The sequence below is a fragment of the Camelus bactrianus genome, chromosome 14 (assembly GCF_048773025.1).
Source record: "Camelus bactrianus isolate YW-2024 breed Bactrian camel chromosome 14, ASM4877302v1, whole genome shotgun sequence".
Lineage (NCBI taxonomy): Eukaryota > Metazoa > Chordata > Mammalia > Artiodactyla > Camelidae > Camelus > Camelus bactrianus.
This window is the reverse complement of record NC_133552.1, coordinates 60,604,652-60,622,050: the sequence shown is the minus strand read 5'-3', so window position 1 is coordinate 60,622,050 and position 17,399 is coordinate 60,604,652. Positions and strand designations below refer to the sequence as shown.

General features: G+C 41.7%; 1 protein-coding gene across 5 annotated transcripts in view; it reads right to left on the bottom strand.

Moving 5' to 3' along the window:
- Positions 1-17,399, bottom strand: part of FARP1 (FERM, ARH/RhoGEF and pleckstrin domain protein 1) — a 277,204-nt gene that overhangs the window by 83,549 nt on the left and 176,256 nt on the right. For all 5 annotated transcript variants that reach the window (XM_074378447.1, XM_074378446.1, XM_074378445.1 and 2 more), the window contains one exon: positions 13,648-13,752. In XM_074378447.1, coding sequence (XP_074234548.1) covers positions 13,648-13,752 — 105 coding nt within the window. The remainder of the gene's footprint in view (positions 1-13,647; positions 13,753-17,399) is intronic.

Here is a 17,399-nt window from a genome sequence, read left to right as displayed (position 1 = left end):
AGGGTTACCCTTGAGGAAGCAGCAGAGTACTGATCAATGCATGCTTGTAAAGAAAGCACACAAGATGGGGGCAAAAAAAAAAAAGAAGGAAGGATCAGAGGTAACAGGCTCACAAAGGGCCAGAAATACTACTACCTCTTATCGCCAGCCAAACTAGAAGACTTCATGATTCGCAGGCTGAGGGGTCGTCCCTTAGGAGTAGGGAACAATTCACCCCAGACTATACACTACACCAGTCCTAACTAACAAGTCTTAAAAGCCAGATCTGAAAGAACTAAATTGTTTCCAAAATAACTTAAGTGCATCCCCCAAATTCAACAACATTTATAGGAATACAAAACTCCAAAGCATTCAACAAAGTAAAATCCATGATATCTGACATTCAATTAAAAAAAAAATCATCAGACATACTAAGCAGCAGGAAAATATGACCCATAATTAGACAAAAAAAAAGAAAATCAAATCTGACCTAGAATTGACACAGATGTTAGAATTAGTAAAAAGGGATATGAAGACAGTGATTATAACTGTTTTCTCTATGTTCAAAAGGTTGCAATATGAAAGATTTTTAAAAGATCAAAACTAAACTTCTGGAGATGAAAACGATGTGGTGTGAGTTGAAAAACACACTGGATGAGACTAACAACATATTAAACATTGCAGAAGAAATACTAATGAACTTGAAGACCTAGAAATAAAAACAATCCAAAATGAAACATGGAAAGGAAAATTACCAAAAAATTAGAAGAGCATCAAAGAACTTTAAATTCTAAAGAAAAACTTTAGGCAGCCTAATATGCTATAATTGGAGTCTTAAAGGAGAGGAGATGGCAGGGGAGGGGAAAGAGTATTAGAAGAAATAATGGCTGTAATTTTTCCAAATTTGATGAAAACTATAAATCTATATGGATCCAAGAATTTCAGCAAACCACAAGCAGAAGAAACATGAAGAAAACTGCATGGAAGCACATCATAAATTGTGGTAACAGTGAAAAGAGAAAATCTCAAAAATCAGCCAGAAAAAAACAAAAAGAGAGACATTATATACAAAGGAACAAAGATAAAGGTGACAGTAGATTTCCTGTCAGAAACAATGTAAGTGAGAATGAAATGGTGTAAGATTTAACATACTCTAAACATCTTAGAATTCTACACCTAGCAAAAAACATCTTTCAAAAAGGAAGGCAAAATACTTTTCCAAACATGAAAGCTAGAGAATTCATCACTAGCAGAGCCACATAGTAAGAAATGTTAAAGGAAGGCCTCTATCAGCAGGAAGAAAATGATATCAGATGGAAATCTGTGTCTACACAAAGAACTGAGGAACACCAAAATGTCAACTGTGTGGTTAATATACATCTTAAGAATTTTTAAACTACTTAAATCTCTATAGAAGATAACTGGTTATCAACTATACTTCAATAAAAAATATAACTGATAAACAAAAATAATAACAATGTAATGTGGGGTTCATAACATATGGACAAAAACCTGTTCAACAGTAGCAAAAAGGTCAAAAAGTGGAAAATGGAAGAATAATACTTAAGTTTTTATACTGCATGTGAAGTGGAATAGTATCACTTGAAGGCAGGCTGTGATAAATTAAAGATGGGTATTATAAACCCTAAAGCAACAACTAAAGTTACAAATCAAAGAGCTATAACTAATAAACCAAACAAGGAAAGTAAAATAGAATCATCAAAGGATTCAATTAATCAAAAGGCAGACAGGAAAAAGTAAGACAGCTATAGGATAAATAGAAAACAAACAGCAAGATGACTGATTTTAATGATATCAACAATCACACTAAATGCAAATGGTCTAAACACTCTCAATTAAAAAGCAAAGATTTTGTCAGATTTGATAAAAAGGCAAGACCCAACTCTGCTGACTACAAGAAACACACTGAAAATGTAAAGACACACAAAAATTAAAAGGAAAAGGATGGAAAAGGAGTATCATGCTAACATTAATAATTTTAAGAAACTAAAATGGTTACATTAGTATCAAAGCAGAATTCAAATAAAGAATATCATCAGGGATAAAGAAGGTAAGTTCTTAATGACAAATGAGTCAATTAATTAAAAGTATATACAAATTTTTAACTTTTTATACACTTAAGAACAGAACTTCAAAATACATGAAGCAAAAACTTATCAAACTGCAAGGAGAAATAGACAAATCCACAGTTCTAATTGGAGATTCTAATACCTCTCACTCAGTGACTAATAGAACATGTAGGCACAAATTCAGTAAGGATGGAGATGATCTAACTGATGCAGAATGAATGCTCCATCCCACCCACCAGAATGTGCATTCTTTTCAAGTGCACATAAAACATTTACCAAAATAAACCATATTCTGAGCCATAAAAGAGATATAGTAAATTATTTTAAAGTCTTCATGTCATACAGACTACATTCTCCAAACACCATGGAATTAAATTAAAAGTCAATAGCAGAAAGAACTGTGGAAAATCCTTGTCTATTTGGAAATGAAATAACGTATTTCTAAAAAACATGTGTCAAAGGAGAAACCAAAGGGAAATTTGAAAATATTTTAAACTGAAATGAAAATGAAAACACAATACATCAAAATTTGTGGAATGCTCCTAAAAAAACCCTCTTAATTTAAAAATAACCTATTGGTATATAATTCATCTATATGTACACTAGAATTAGGTAATTCAGATAAGCGAGAATTTAAAAGTTGTCGACCACCACCAAGAGATACTGGTTAACACCTTAGTGATGCTGTTCTCAGAGTTGATCTCGTATCACAATCACCCTAAGGGCTTGTTAGAACACCCACAATGCGTGGCCCTGCTCCAGGGTTCCTCGTCTGGGTGAGGACCTGAGAATCTGCCTTGCTCAGGTGATGCTAATGCTGCTTGCTGGCCTAGGGACTGTGCCTTAAGACCCGCTGCCTTCGTGTATATCCTTCCACATCTTTTTCTATGAGTGATGTGTGTGTGTATAAACATACACACACTTTTAAAAACCCGAATAAGATCATACTGTTTATAAGCTAATTTTTTTCATCAATGATTTCCATCTTTCCATTCTGTAAGCTTTTTATCTCACCAAACACAGAGGCTATATTCAAATTCCTTCATGTGAATAGAGAATGTCCTTACTGTGATTGGCCAAAACTAATCTCCAATCCAGGACCATGCTTCATATCTGATTATGTCCATTAAGTCTCTCTTAATCTAGTCTGGTCCCCTGCATTACAACCCCCATTAAAAACAAAACAAAACAAATAAAAAAACATAAACCACTGAAGGAATGCATGAATAAAATCTGAACTGAAATTCTGAGGATATGTTTTTATTTATTTACAAGGAAAGCTTTCAATAAAAAGGAATTAAAGACAGATCTATAAACCAAAGTATGAAATGAAATGGATAAAGAAAGCTATCTTTATGCATGAGTGTATTAAATTCATTAGGCAGTATTTGATATCCCAGATACATGTAAAGGAAAGTTTTGAAATAAAACCAAGACTTAATATTATAATATAATGCTTGGGGCTTCAAGGGGCCTTTGCCCAAAGGGAAATTTTAACCTTTGGGAACCTTTATTTTTTAAGAAGGGCTCAGCAGTAGACCTCAGGCATAGTAATTGTAACACATCAACTACTTGGTTTCAACTAATTTAAAATCATTTGTTTAATTTGCATTAGTTAAAAAAATTCAGTTCAAAGGATTTCACTTGGGTATTCTGGTTACTTAATTGGATTTTCCCTCTTTAATCTATAGTTTGCTTCTTCTGTTTTAACTTTCTTTTTTTCCTCCCTTTTAAAACTGTCTAATTTAAAATAACAGATGCTTAAAACTACTGAAAACGTATGTATAGCTTAGTGAACTATTAAATGGCAAACACCCTTGTAACCATCAACCAAGTCAAGAAGCAGAACTGTCAGACCCCTCATTCTAAAAACAATCCCTTCGCTCTAAGAGTAACCACTATCTAGATTTTTACAGTAACCATGCACATTCCTTGATGTTTTATTTACCCGAATGGTGCATCTTTATACACTAGTGTTTAGTCTTCCCTAGTTTCAAAAATGTTGTGTCATTCAAGTATCTTTTCACCTATAGCTTCTTCCTGCATCCCTCTCTTTTCCTTATAGTTTGTCCATTGAGCTGTAGAATTTCCCAGAAGCTGGATTTTGCAGACTGCACACACATGGTGCCGTTCAATATGTTCCTCTATCCTTTATATTTAGTGCAATTTGGCAGCTGGATCCAACTGGTCTCTTCGGCAGGGCCATACATGGTGTTGTCAGGAAGAACACATTTAAGCCATGTATTTCTTTTTAATATTATGACTGTGATACCTTTCCATAACTCATTTTTATGAGAAAATTATTTCCTAACCTTCTGAGAATAAGGTACAGTTTACAGTAGCTCTCCTAACCTCCCAAAGCTTCCCCTTCTATTGTTTTTGGGCAGCCTTAAAAAATATGGTGGCTTGAGGCAATCTCACTTCAGGACACATATCCAGAGAAAACTCTAATTTGAAAAGACACATGCACCCCAGTGTTCACAGCAGCACTATCTACAACAGCCAAGACATGGAAGCAACCTAATGTCCACTGATAGATGACTGGATAAAGAAGATGTAGTGTACACACACACACACACACAATGGAATATTACTCAGCCATAGAAAAGAATGAAATAATGCCATTTGTACCAACATGGATGGACCTAGAGATTATCATATTGAGTGAAATTAGATTGAGAAAGACAAATATTATATAACATCACTTATATGTGGAATCTAAAAAAATGATACAAATTCTATTTACAAATCAAAAACAGATTCACAGATACAGAAAACAAACTATGGTTACCAAAGGTGAGAGAGCAGGGGGAGATAAATTAGCAGCTGGAGATTAACAGACACACATTACTATATATAAAATAGATAAACAAGGGCCTACTGTATAGCACAGGGAACTACATTCAGTTTCTTTCAGTAACACATAATGGAAAAGAATCTGAAAAGAAAAAAAATATACGTTATGTATATGTATAACTGAGTCACTTTGCTGTACACCTGAAACTAACACTGTAAATCAATTATACTTCAATAAAAAATGTTTTTAAATATGGTGGCTTGCTTTCTAACATCTCCTGGCTCTATTTCCCTCCTCTTCTCTATTATTCCTCTCTACTGCCCTTACCCGGCTCAATTTCAGTCCTACTCTCTACAATTTCTCCTAAGCGGTGATATGTCCTGAAAGGTCTGTTACTAGAGCTGAACTGTTCCAGCCCCTTCAGGCCTCACAGTTTCCACTGATCTTCTCAAACTGTCCCCCCGTGATTTCCAGTGGCTCTTTGGGAGCTCTCTTCTCTGGTCCACACAGATGCCCTGCTGCTTCCCCCTACTTCCTCCTGTACGACCTCGACAGCACGCAGACTTTATGTTTGGCTGTTTTGTTTGCAATTGCTTGTACTCTGGGATCTAGGGCTTACACTCTGGCGCCTAGTTTTGCCACAAATGTTGTCTGTGGGTTTTTGATTTTGCTAAGTAGATGTTTTTATGTGGGATCTTGGATTTGGGAAGGTCCGAAAACTATGATTCCACTTCCATCTTCTCAAGACTATCCATTTTTAAACCTATTTCCATATATTTTCTTAAACCCAATTAGGCTTCATTATTCAGAGATGGTGGGGCCAACAGGTTGGGAGATGACTGCTACTGAGAAGATAGTTTGTTACCCATGGTTCCCCAGGAGAGGACATGCCACACCATGCAGGGCCACATGGGGAAGCACCAGGGTTGGTCAGGAGGCAGAAAGGGTGAGAAGAAAGCATAGGCAGGAGCCTTGACTGTACCTGCTGGGGAAAGACAAGGTAAGTCAGGGTAAGCAGCTTACGATGGGCTAAACTTGATTCATCTAAGCAGGCCATGGGGTGTAGAGCTGTCTCCGGGTGTCTGCTATCTGGCCCTGGGATGATGACGGCAGAGGAATTTTGTCTCCTGTCTGTAAGCCAGACAAAAGTGGTGACTCAGGGTGTGGGCTCTACATTGGTCTGGTTGCAATATGGGAGGTGTGCCGGCAGGGGAACCGTTTGCTATCTCTAAGAACTTGCTAGAACCAGGGCAGTCTCTCCTCCACAAGCAAGGCTCCCGATGCCAGATCACCAAGAACAGAGAAAATAAGAAAATTCGGGAGGGAAAGATCAGCAGCTACAGGGGCTCAGAGGGAAGAGAAGGCTCAGCACAGGGATAGAGGGGGTTTTCAGGGCAGTGAAACTGTTCTCTGTGAAATTCCACCGCTGTGCTTCTTCCAGTGATCTGCCCTTCCCGACTCTCGGCCGGAGGAAAGCACTGCTTCTCCTGGCACCTGCCCTGCCAACATGGCCACTGTTGGATCAAACTGTGGGGCTGCTCCATCACCCCACCTCTGCTGGCCCCCAAACTGTCCTCTGTCCTTGGGTCTGCAGTACACCTCATACTTCACACCTGGCATGTTCCACAAAGAGCCCCTCCTGGTCTCAGATGTCCACAGGCCCCCAGGGAGAAGCCAGGTCAGGAGGCTGCAACTAAGCAGAGATGAAGGAGGCCCATCAGACCCCAGAGGGGCTTGGAAACCACCAGTGAGGGGTGTCTGTCATCCCAAGCAGCAGTGCCTTGTGTGACCTCCTGCCCTAGAAAGCGTGCATGTGGCTATGGGCTAAATCGTGTCCCTCAGATTCCTATGTTGAAGCCCTAACCCACGATGTGACTGTATCTAGAGGCAGAGTCTTTAGAAGGTAATTAAGGTTTAAAGAGTTCATACAGGTGGGCCCTGATGTAGTAGGGCTGTAGTCTTATAAGAAAATGAAGTGATCTCTCTCTGTCTCTGTCTCTCGCTCTCTGCAGTCTGAGGACACAGTGAGAAGGTGGCTGTCTACAAGCCAGAAAGAGTCCTCACCAGAGTTTGATCATGCTGATACCCTGATCACGGACTCCAATACTGAGAGAAATCAATGTCTGTTGTTCAGGCCACCCATCCATGGTATTTTTTTTATGGCAGTCTGAGCTAAGACACCTGCCAATGGCAAAACACTTTTCCTGGCATAAAGATTACAAAATGAATGAAAAGGTGCCCATCTTCTTCCTGAGCTTCACCAGTATTTATTTATACAAAACCAGGATTGTTTCTCAGGTCACTGAACACTGCAGCTTTCATAGAAGACTGGTGGGCGGCCTCACGGGTTTCTGAGCTAGGATGCGAGAACAAAACACAACAGGTATCTGAGCAACTGCTGTGCCAGGAATCCTGCTGGGCTCATTCTTGTAAAGTATCTGAATTAGTCCCCATGATCACCTTGTAAAATAGTCATTTATTAATCCCATTTTTCAGGTAAAGTACAAAATCAAAGGCGTTCAGAAACTACCCAGCTGCTAAATGACAAAGTAAATGTTTAAACAGAGATTTACAGGCCAGAACGTAGCTTTTCCCACTTTCCGCAACAGACCTATGATATAGATCTTATGGCTACACCTGTCTCTGCTGCAGGCCAGACCTGTGCAGCTCTTTGAGATGGGGCGATGTGAAGAAGGCAGCCGAGGGAAGCAGAGAGCACCTGCATTGACAGGTCTGCGTGGGAGTCCTGGTCATACGCCTGGTCAGACAGTTCATCTGAATTTGCTCACTGTAAAACATGGATGATAAAATACTTACCTCGGAGAAATATTATAAAGTGAAGATTGGTGAACTGAGGTCCACGGGCCAAATCCAGCCGATGGCCTGTCTTGGTGTAGCCCAAAAGCAAAAACTGGCTTTTATACTTTTAAATGGTCCAAAAAAAAAAAAATCAATAGCAGCAGTATACTTCATGAAACATGAAAACTCTGAAATTCAAATATCCATGTCCATCAATAAAGTTTTATTGGAACCCAACCACCTCATTCACTGACGCTATCCATGGCCGCTCTGCACTGCAGCACCAGAGCTGGGCGGCTGCCTTAGAGACGGCGTGGCCTGCCAAGCCTAACACGTTGACTCTGGCTTTTTGTCGACCCCTAATCTGAAGGATGAACCAAGTGCGTTTCAGTTTAGAGCACAGTCCCCAGCACACAGCAGAGGCTGAAGCACAGTGAGCTCTCTGAGTCCACCCTAGAGGCAACTGAATGTCCCCCTGGCCTTTTACCAGCTACCCGTCAGCTGGCATAGGAAGCACAGGGTCTTGGTTCCTAAGCTCAGTAGCGTCTCTGCCATGGGAAGCCAAATCAGTGAGGGAAGAAAAGCTGATTCAAAGACTTCTCTGCTCCTGTGGGGCCATTCCAAGGGGCAACTGCCTGCACTCAAGAGCCAGCTTGCATGCAAACACAGCCATCAACTCTATTAACTGACAAGCCCTGGGGCAAGTCTAACTGAGGGTAGGGCACAACTGATTGCTTACTAATTATCACTAGTTTATTTCCAATCTTGAGAAACACATCTTAGGCCATGGAAATCACTTGATTTCCCCTTAAGCTTTTTCAAACCCTTACTCTGAAGAATGCTCTGATGTGGTCTAGTTACATGGTAGAAATGATGAGAAGCCGGCAGAAGGCTGAGCTGCAACTCAGTTTGCCTGAACGTCCCACCTAGGGACACAGGTCCATGACCTTGCATGCCGGGGACCTTGGGGGAACAATTCGTTTCTCATTTATCACGTACAGAAAAATGGGTAAAACCAGTTGACAGCCATGCCTGGGCATTTTGAGACCAACCCAGCTTCGTAGTGGTTTGTCAGATATGTGAGCAGCCCCCCAAAGGAAGCTTGGCAAAGGTAATAATCACAACAGTGGTATTTAAAATAATCATGACAACATACCCATGCTCCTTGCAGCATTATTCACAACTGAGGGGGAAGCAACCTAAATGGCCAGCAACAGATGATGACGTAAGTCAGCAAAATGCAGTACACCCACACAATGGAATATTCATCAGCCTCAGAAGGGAAGGAAATTCTGACACGCATTGCAACACAGATGGAGCACAGGGTGGACTTTGAGGACATTACACTAAGTGAAATAAGCCAGACTCAAAACAACAAATTCTGCAAGTCCACTTATATGCGGTATCTAAAGTGGCCACATTCATAGGAACAGAAAGTACAATGGTGGTTGCAGGGGCTGGAGGGAGGAGGAAAGGGAGCTGACAGGTACGGAGTTTCAGTTTCACACGATGAAAAGTTCTAGAGGCATACCAGAGATGTGAAGGCAGTTAACACTCAGGTACTGTACGCTTACTTAAAAATGGTTAAGGCAGTAAGGTTCATGTTATCTGTTTCTGATCACAATAAAAAAAAACAGTGATGATGAAAATGATGATGATGATAGCTTCTGTAACTAATACTTTCTGAACACCACATATACAGGACCCAGACACTGGGCTACATGCCAACAGATATTATCATGTTTGATCCTTTCAAAAACCCACCTCCTGGGAAACCAGCTACTGTTTACTACTCTCACCGTGAGTGGCTCTCCCTCAGTCCATGCAATCAAGACCTGTCCTTGGCTCTTTCAAAACAGAGTCCATCAGCCATCAGCCAGCCTCTGGGTGCTTCTGGGTCATTATTTCTGCTCCTGTGTTATTATTTCACTGTATTTTTGAGGTACACTTTTATTGGAAATTGTGTCTATACACACAACGTGCTGTAAGTGCACATGTTGTAAGTGTACAGCTCACTGCTTTTTCTTTAAAATAAATTTATTTTATTATTATTATTTTTAGGAGGAAATAATCAGGTTTATTTATTTACTTATTTAATATGGCACTACTGGGGATTGAACCCAGGACCTTGTGCATGCTAAGCATGCACTCTACCTCTGAGCTGTACCCTTCCCACTGGCTCACTGCACCCACGGAACTGATTACACCCACGGAAACAGCACTGAGATCAAGAAACAGAACATGGCCAGGACCCCAGAAGCCCCCCTGTACCCAAACCAGTCACTTACACCACCCCATCTAACATCACAGATCCATTTTGTCACAACCACCTATTTTTTTAATTATGTGAAATTAGCTTTCATCATGTAAAATTATGTGAATTTAGCTTTTAAAAAAAATTATGTGAAACTGTGATTTTCAATTGACACAGAGCAAACTAGAGATACAGTCAGAGCAGAATGGTGACTGAGAGCATGTGGGCTTGTATTTAGACAGACCTGAACTTGAATTCCGGCTCAATCGTGGCCTAGCTGCGTGCCTTTGTGAAAATGACTTAACTTCTTTAAGCCCTATCTTTCTTATTAGAGAAAGGAGGTATAATGGGTTGGGATAAATGAGCAGGAATAAATGAAATACTGCACATCAGCCTATTTCTGGTGCCTTGTACAGAGTTAATACTCCCTAGCGCGTATGCTGGCAAACTATAGCTTCCTATTTTATAAATGAAGCTCTACTGCAGCAAATCCATGCCCATTCATGCACATCCCAAGGGCAGGTCTGAACAGTCACAGTAGACACCCTCTGGCCTGCAAAGTCTCTTACAGTATTTACTATCTGGCCCTTTACAGAGAAAGATTGCTGGTCCTGGCTTTATAAAGGACGTGGGCCACATTCGCCACTGTGTCCACAGGGACTAGAAGCACCCGGCACACAGTAAACGCTCGTGTAGGGGGCTTTCTTTGCACCACTGGTAACAATATCTATTAAAGTCATCACTGGTGGGTTTGCTGAATTTTGCAGTTGAACACATTCCTGAAAAGTATGATAAGGAAATGGTGAAGCCATGAAAATCAAGCCTGATGAAACTTGCAACAAGTCAGCCCTGGAGGAAGGTCAACAGGTATGTAAATCCAGCAGAAGAGAAGCACCTATGGTTAACACAAAGGGCATTGAACTTGAGGCCCAAAGAACACGGTTAGACTCGTAGCCCCGCCATTAGCAACTTGGTTGACCCAGATAGAGAACAATTCTCAGAGTCTTAGTACCCTCATCCCGGCTGATTTGTGGTTTAGAGGCAACTCCAGCTGGATCGGAACAGGACAAGACTGGAGTCAGGAAAGCCACTGGGACCTTGAGTAATGCGGGCAAGGTTGTTAGAAATAATGAGACAACAAATCTTCAGGTGTTCTGAGAATCATTATTTTAACAGAAAACAAGCTTATGAAACAGTCTTCCACTGAACTTGGTACATCGTATTATAATTATTTGTTTCCTTGTCAACCTTTCTAAGCCTGCACTTCTAATGACTGGAAACTGTAGCTGTTACTTGCTATCTGTCCCTTCATATCCTGTGCCTTCTGCAGTATGAAGTGTGAGGCTGGATACCGCGTTGGCACAAAATAATTGTTAGATGAATAAATGAATGTGGAATTAGAATACGGCCTGTCTGTGGTCATTTGTCCCATCAGAAAGACGACTGGGAGTCAGGGCAGCTTAGATTAAGTGTAAGTATTAGAAAATGGTAGAGTGCTTGGAGGTAGGAGTATGTTGAGAAACACAACCTGTGTCCACTTTTCAGTGCATAACCAGGTGGCTCGCTCACCACCTACCTCCTCTCCTGTCCACACCCTCCCTCAATGCCTTGCCTGTGCTCTCGGATTCTCCTCCTGGTCTCCTGCCTCCCCATCTACATGCCTCCGCTGAGGGTTTTTCCTTCTCTCTCCATCCCTTAAGTGCTGCTGTTCTGCTCTTCCTTTCTTCTTACTCTCTACACTCTCATCTGGTTTCAGAGCTTCAGTTGATATCTGAAATAATCATGTAATTTTTGAATCTGAATTTCAGTTCAGATCTCTTTCCAGTGCTCTAGGAGACCCACCTACTGGTACTGGCTGCTGGACGTCTCCAGTGCAGCGTCCACTGATCCCCTGACCCCTCATGTCTGGGTCAGAATGCCAGCAATTGGCACCCCTGTCTGCTCAGGCGGCAAAGCTGGAAAACTGAGCTCTGGAAGCCCCTTTCTCTCACAAGCCCATTCGTTTCATCACATCTCTAACTGCTACCCGCTCCCTTCAGCCATGCCCTCGACTCTGCGTTAGTTCCAGATTCACCGTCTCCAGCCCAATACTGCGAGCCTCGAACAGCTCTCACGACTCAAGTCGTATTCTATTCCAATCTGGCCACAGTTCTCTTTCTAAACCATAAATCAGATCATATCATACTCCCTTTAAAATGCATTAACAGCTTCCCAAACACATTAGCTTGGTGCAGAGCTGTGCTGTCAACACAATGGCCACTGGCTCCACGTGACCACTGAGCACTTGAAATACAGCCCATCTGAATCCAGATGGCTGTGAGTGTCACATACATATCAGATTCAAAGACTCCGCATGAAAAAAAAAATGTCAAATTTCTCATTCATAGGTTTCGATATTGACTCCATGTTGAAATGATGATTTTGGATGAAACAAATTAAATTTAATTGACTTTTAAATTGATTTTATTGTTTAAAAACTTGATTAACATAACTGCTAAAAAACTGAATTTAAGTATGTGGCTCACAATTTATTTCTTCTGGATACCAATGGTACAGAAAGCTCTTTGAGGTACACCTGGCTCCCTGCTTACCTTTTAATGTTTTCTCTCTCATGTCCTTCAGCAGAGCCCTCCTCCCCCCACCTCTCAACTTCAGCCCAATTTGCAGGACCCTGGGTAGCCCACTCACTTTCTGGTCTTTGTGCATCTGGTGTCCCCTCTCCCAGGAACAACCTATCAAGTCAACTCCTACTGGCTTCACAGGACTCAGTTTTGCAGTATCTGGGAAGGATTTCCTAAAATGTCGCTTGCTGCCCTCACTGTCCAATGGTCCCTGACTCCAGTGGAACACCTGTCACGTGTCATGAACTGGCCACTGCCTCAGTTTGATGCCCCACCTGGATTCCACATTCTCTCCATCTCATTTCTATTGGGTCCCCAGTGCAGTGGCTAGCAAAAGTTCCAGGCACTCAGTGTGCACTGAATGAAAGGATAAATAGAAATACAGTCAATGAACTTATACCCACAAAGGGTGTCTAATGAGAGGTAGACTCGAATACAGCCTTAAGAAAGTGCCATCAGCCAAAAGAGAAAAAAAGAACGGTAAAGCTATGTTCTAAAATTTGCATGCAAATCAGTGAAACCTTTTTAAAGAACAACATGACATACTTAGCACACTTTAACATGGTCGAACTCATGGATGACACAATTCCGTGCCTTTGGATCTGAATCACTAAAAGAAACCCTTGGCCATGAGTGCAGACATGAACGCAGGAGCCACGTTCACTGAAACATTATCTGTGATGGCCAACGATTCAGTGCAACCTAAGTACCCCAGCCTCTACAGCAAAGGTCGGACGTTACAGCACATCCACTCAGCGGAAGAGCAGGAAACTGTGAAAAGGAAGAAAGTGGGTTCTATATGCTGCAAAGGAAAGCTCTTCCACCAGTCTGCGTTTGTGTGCACATATACTCAAGACTTTTACCAGAAGGATACACGGACACTGGGGATGGTGGCTCCTGGAGAGGGTGACAGGGAGACAGTCCTTTCGCCATGCTCTCTTTGAACTTGCTAATCATAAGCACACAGTACTTTCAAAAACATTATCAAGGGCCTTCTGGGTACTTCCTCCTGTGTACGTTTCTGTATAGCAAGGAAAGGTCTCAGTGATTCCCCTCTCCCAGGTCGAAGAGAGGGCAAAACAGCAACATCACATCGAAATCACCTACCGTGATCTTTTTGTGGTCGGGAAACTCGAGGCCAAAATAGTCTCCTTCCACAAGGTTGAGGTGGTTGCACACAGCATCCAGCAGCACTTTCCCGGGGGCTCTTTGCTGGGAACAGAAACAGCAGGAGTTACGCCTCTGAGACAGGCAGCTATGGAAACAAACCGCGGCTCCCACCACAAAAGTCCCTCATTCCCGAGGCTGTAACAGCAGGCCAGCCACCACCAGCCCCGTGCACACTGCTGGTCCGCCCGTCCTGCTGCTCTCACACTTAGACGCTACTCTCTGCTGTCTTCTCTTCACCCCAGACCCAGGAACTATCCCCCTTTAAAAAAAAATTGACTTCTTCATTTAATTTTATTTCATTTTCAGGTTGACAGAAAATTGAGCAGGAAGTGCATGCAGAGAGTTCCCATACACCTCTCCCCACATGTCCCCCGTTACTAACATCCCACAATAATGTGGTGCACTTGCTATAATGGCTGAGCCAACACTGATACACTATGATCACCTGAAGTCCATCGTGTACATTAGGGCTCACTCTTGTGTCGTTCTATGGGTTTCAACCAATGCATAATATCATATAGGCCCCACAACAGGACCATACGGGGGGGTTTCACCAGCTAAAAATCCCGTGCCCCCCATTTCACCCTCACCTCCCTCCCCGACAAGCCCCTGGCAACCACTGATCTTTCTACTGTCTCTATGGTTTTGCCTCTTCCAGAATGCCAGAGTTGGGATCATAGTGTGTGGACCTTTCAGACTGGCTTCTTTCATTTAGCGTCCTCCATTCTTGTCATGGCTTGACGGTTCATTCCTTTTTATTGCTGAATAATATGCCACTGTGTGGATGGACCCCCAGTTTGCTTGTCCATTCACCTACGGAAGGACATTTCAGTTGCCCAAGTTTTGGTAATTACTAATAAAGCTGCTACACATATTTGCGGGCAGTTTTGTGTGGCTCTAAGTTTTCAATTCACCAGCCCAGCCCTTTCTGCAGCAGTTGAAAGCCTGGCCCTGTTCCTCTTGCCCCCTTCCACAAATGCAGCAGTACACATGACTTTCTTCTCTAGACTTTGTACAGACTCATCTAGACCACATATGCACTCAGGGTAAAGGCCTCCTACCTGCGATGCCTAAATACCAACCCGTTTTGTTGAAATGAATGAATGAATGAATAAAATGACTCATTCCACTGTATGATGTGTAGCTAAGTATCTGTAAGTCTGTCTCCCAGTTCAACTCTGGGCCACTTGTCACCTCTATATTCCTGTTGGCTAGCAAAGCACCTGTCACTCAACCTCTGCTGAAATCAACACTGTATGTGTATTTTCCATATACTGAATCTATAGGGAAAGGGAAGATCATATACAAGAACCCGGTTGTTACTCTGAAGAGCTTAGAATCATACGCTTTTGTTTCTCTTCACTATCTGGTCGATTCCTAATGACTCGCTAGCAAAACAGATCCAATTCCACCTCACAGATCGAACACTGCAAGAAAAATGTTTCAAAGACATTGTTGTCTCCAGTTACCGGTTTTCTACTTTGACCTCCCCTCTGGTAAGAGCAGAGCAGTGCAGGAGCCAGTCAGTCACCCAGGGGACCAACGAGCAGTAGGAGCCAGGACCTGGCAAGTACCATGATGGGCATGTCCACGAGGCTGCCCAACAGTGCGATCTGAGGGACCTCAAAGATGCTTCCACGTCCAACGATAAAGCTTTAAAAAAAAAAAAAAACCAGACACCACTTTATGCTCCCATGTTCCTCCTTATTGAAATCCAGAAGATATTCACAGCTGTCTAAGGGCAGGAAGTGTTCTCCATGGATAATCCTAAACTCATCAGGCTCTAGACTTTGAATGTCTGGTCCAGGGGTAACCAGAAGAGTCATGTCACTTGCACTGGTGGCAGAAGTAATGTGTGAAAACCCCATTCATGTCTGTCAAACATACATACCCAACACCTGCACACACACACCTGCATTTACCCAGTGGACTTACTAGCTGCATGCATTACTGGTCACCAAATTATTTCTCACCTCTTTGGCACACAGCAAGGCGCCCTAGGTCATACTGAGAGCACTTGGGAATTCACCAGCCCAGCTCACGGGGGCCCTGGGTTCAAGTTCTCACACCTACCTCCAAAGAGCCACTTGTTTGAGGCCCTCCTCCCTGTCCAGTAAAGTCGGCAAACACTAATCAGACCATGATAAAAACAGGCCAGGGGCTAAGAATTTGTGGGAAAATTTCTCTATCATAAGATTTGAGGAGAAGACCACATTCCAGTTTCACCATCTTTCTCACAATTCTGGATGTTTCCTATTTGTTACAAAATGAACCACCAATTATCTGACCAGCTGGCAAGCACTTGCGTTTCCCAAAGAATTCCCGGAACCAAGTGAATTTGATAACTTCATCTGGATTTACAGAGTCTGGGAAATGACTCTACAGTTCATTGCTGGAAGTCTAAACATGTAAAAAAATCAATCTACAATGGATGGCTTTATGGGAAGATGTTCAGCTAAGCTCTTTGGACAATACACTAAGAGGCAGAGGACCTTTACTGAGTCAGCAGAGATTTCTGTGACCGCACTGAGCATATGTTGGTAATAATAAGAGACTGGAAATAGATGCTTGGAATCTACCTAATAAATAAGTCTGTTCTCAAGTCTTAAAAATTTCCTTAAAATTGATTATTTTGGATAAATCTTTGATGCAAAAGGCCTTTTCATGGGACAAAATTTTTTATACAGGGAGAAGTTAGAGTTTGAATGATATTTTAGCTCCTAAAATTCATCTATAAAATAGATGCCTTTAATGCATTATATGAATTCTCCTGTGAACACTGGCTATATTCCGGGATATAAGGAAAGCCAGCATGTGGTATTACTAGAAGGTTATAAGGGCTGAAATGCAGTCACTACATGATAATTTCACGGGCAAATGGACACAGCACTAACATCCCAATTTACACCAGGCAGCTCCAGCCTAAAGTGCTTCTAGACATCATGATACCAAAGTTCAGGGACTCTGTTTCCCTTTTTTTTAGGAGTTGGTGTAGAAGTGTTTGGGTTTATTGATGCACCCAGGGCCAAATTCTGCTGCAGAGAAACCATTTCAGAGAAGGGAAGCAGGAAAAGCGTTTTATCCTCATCCTTTAAGGAAAATGATCTCCCCTTTCCTTCCAAGGGTGGCTTCACTTAGTCAATCCACAACATCATTTCTTTACATTTGTCTCCAGTGAATTTTTTCAACTTCACATTAAAAGTAATTCTGTTGAAAGAGACTCACAGACACAGAAAACAAACTTATGGTCATCAAAGGGGGAGGAGGGGAGAGATAAACTGGGAGTTTGGGATTAGCAGATACAAACTACTATATACAGAATAAGCAAGGTCCTCTGTATAGCACAGTGAACTATATTCAATGACTTGCAATAACCTATAATTAAAAATAGGAAAAAATATGTATGTGTAACTCAGTCACTATGCTGTACACCAGAAACCAACATAACATTATAAATCTACTGCACTGCAATAAAAAAGTAATACTGTTCAAAATCATACCATAGAATGTAAAATGGATGGTGATGGTTACACAACATTGTGAATGTACTGAACGCCACTGAACTGTACACTTAAAAATGGCTAAAATGGTACATCTTTTGCTGTGTGTTTTTTACCAAAATTTTGAAAAAGGCAAAAAAAAAAAAAAAAAAAAAAAGGAAAGAAAGAACTGAGGCCAGTGTTCACATT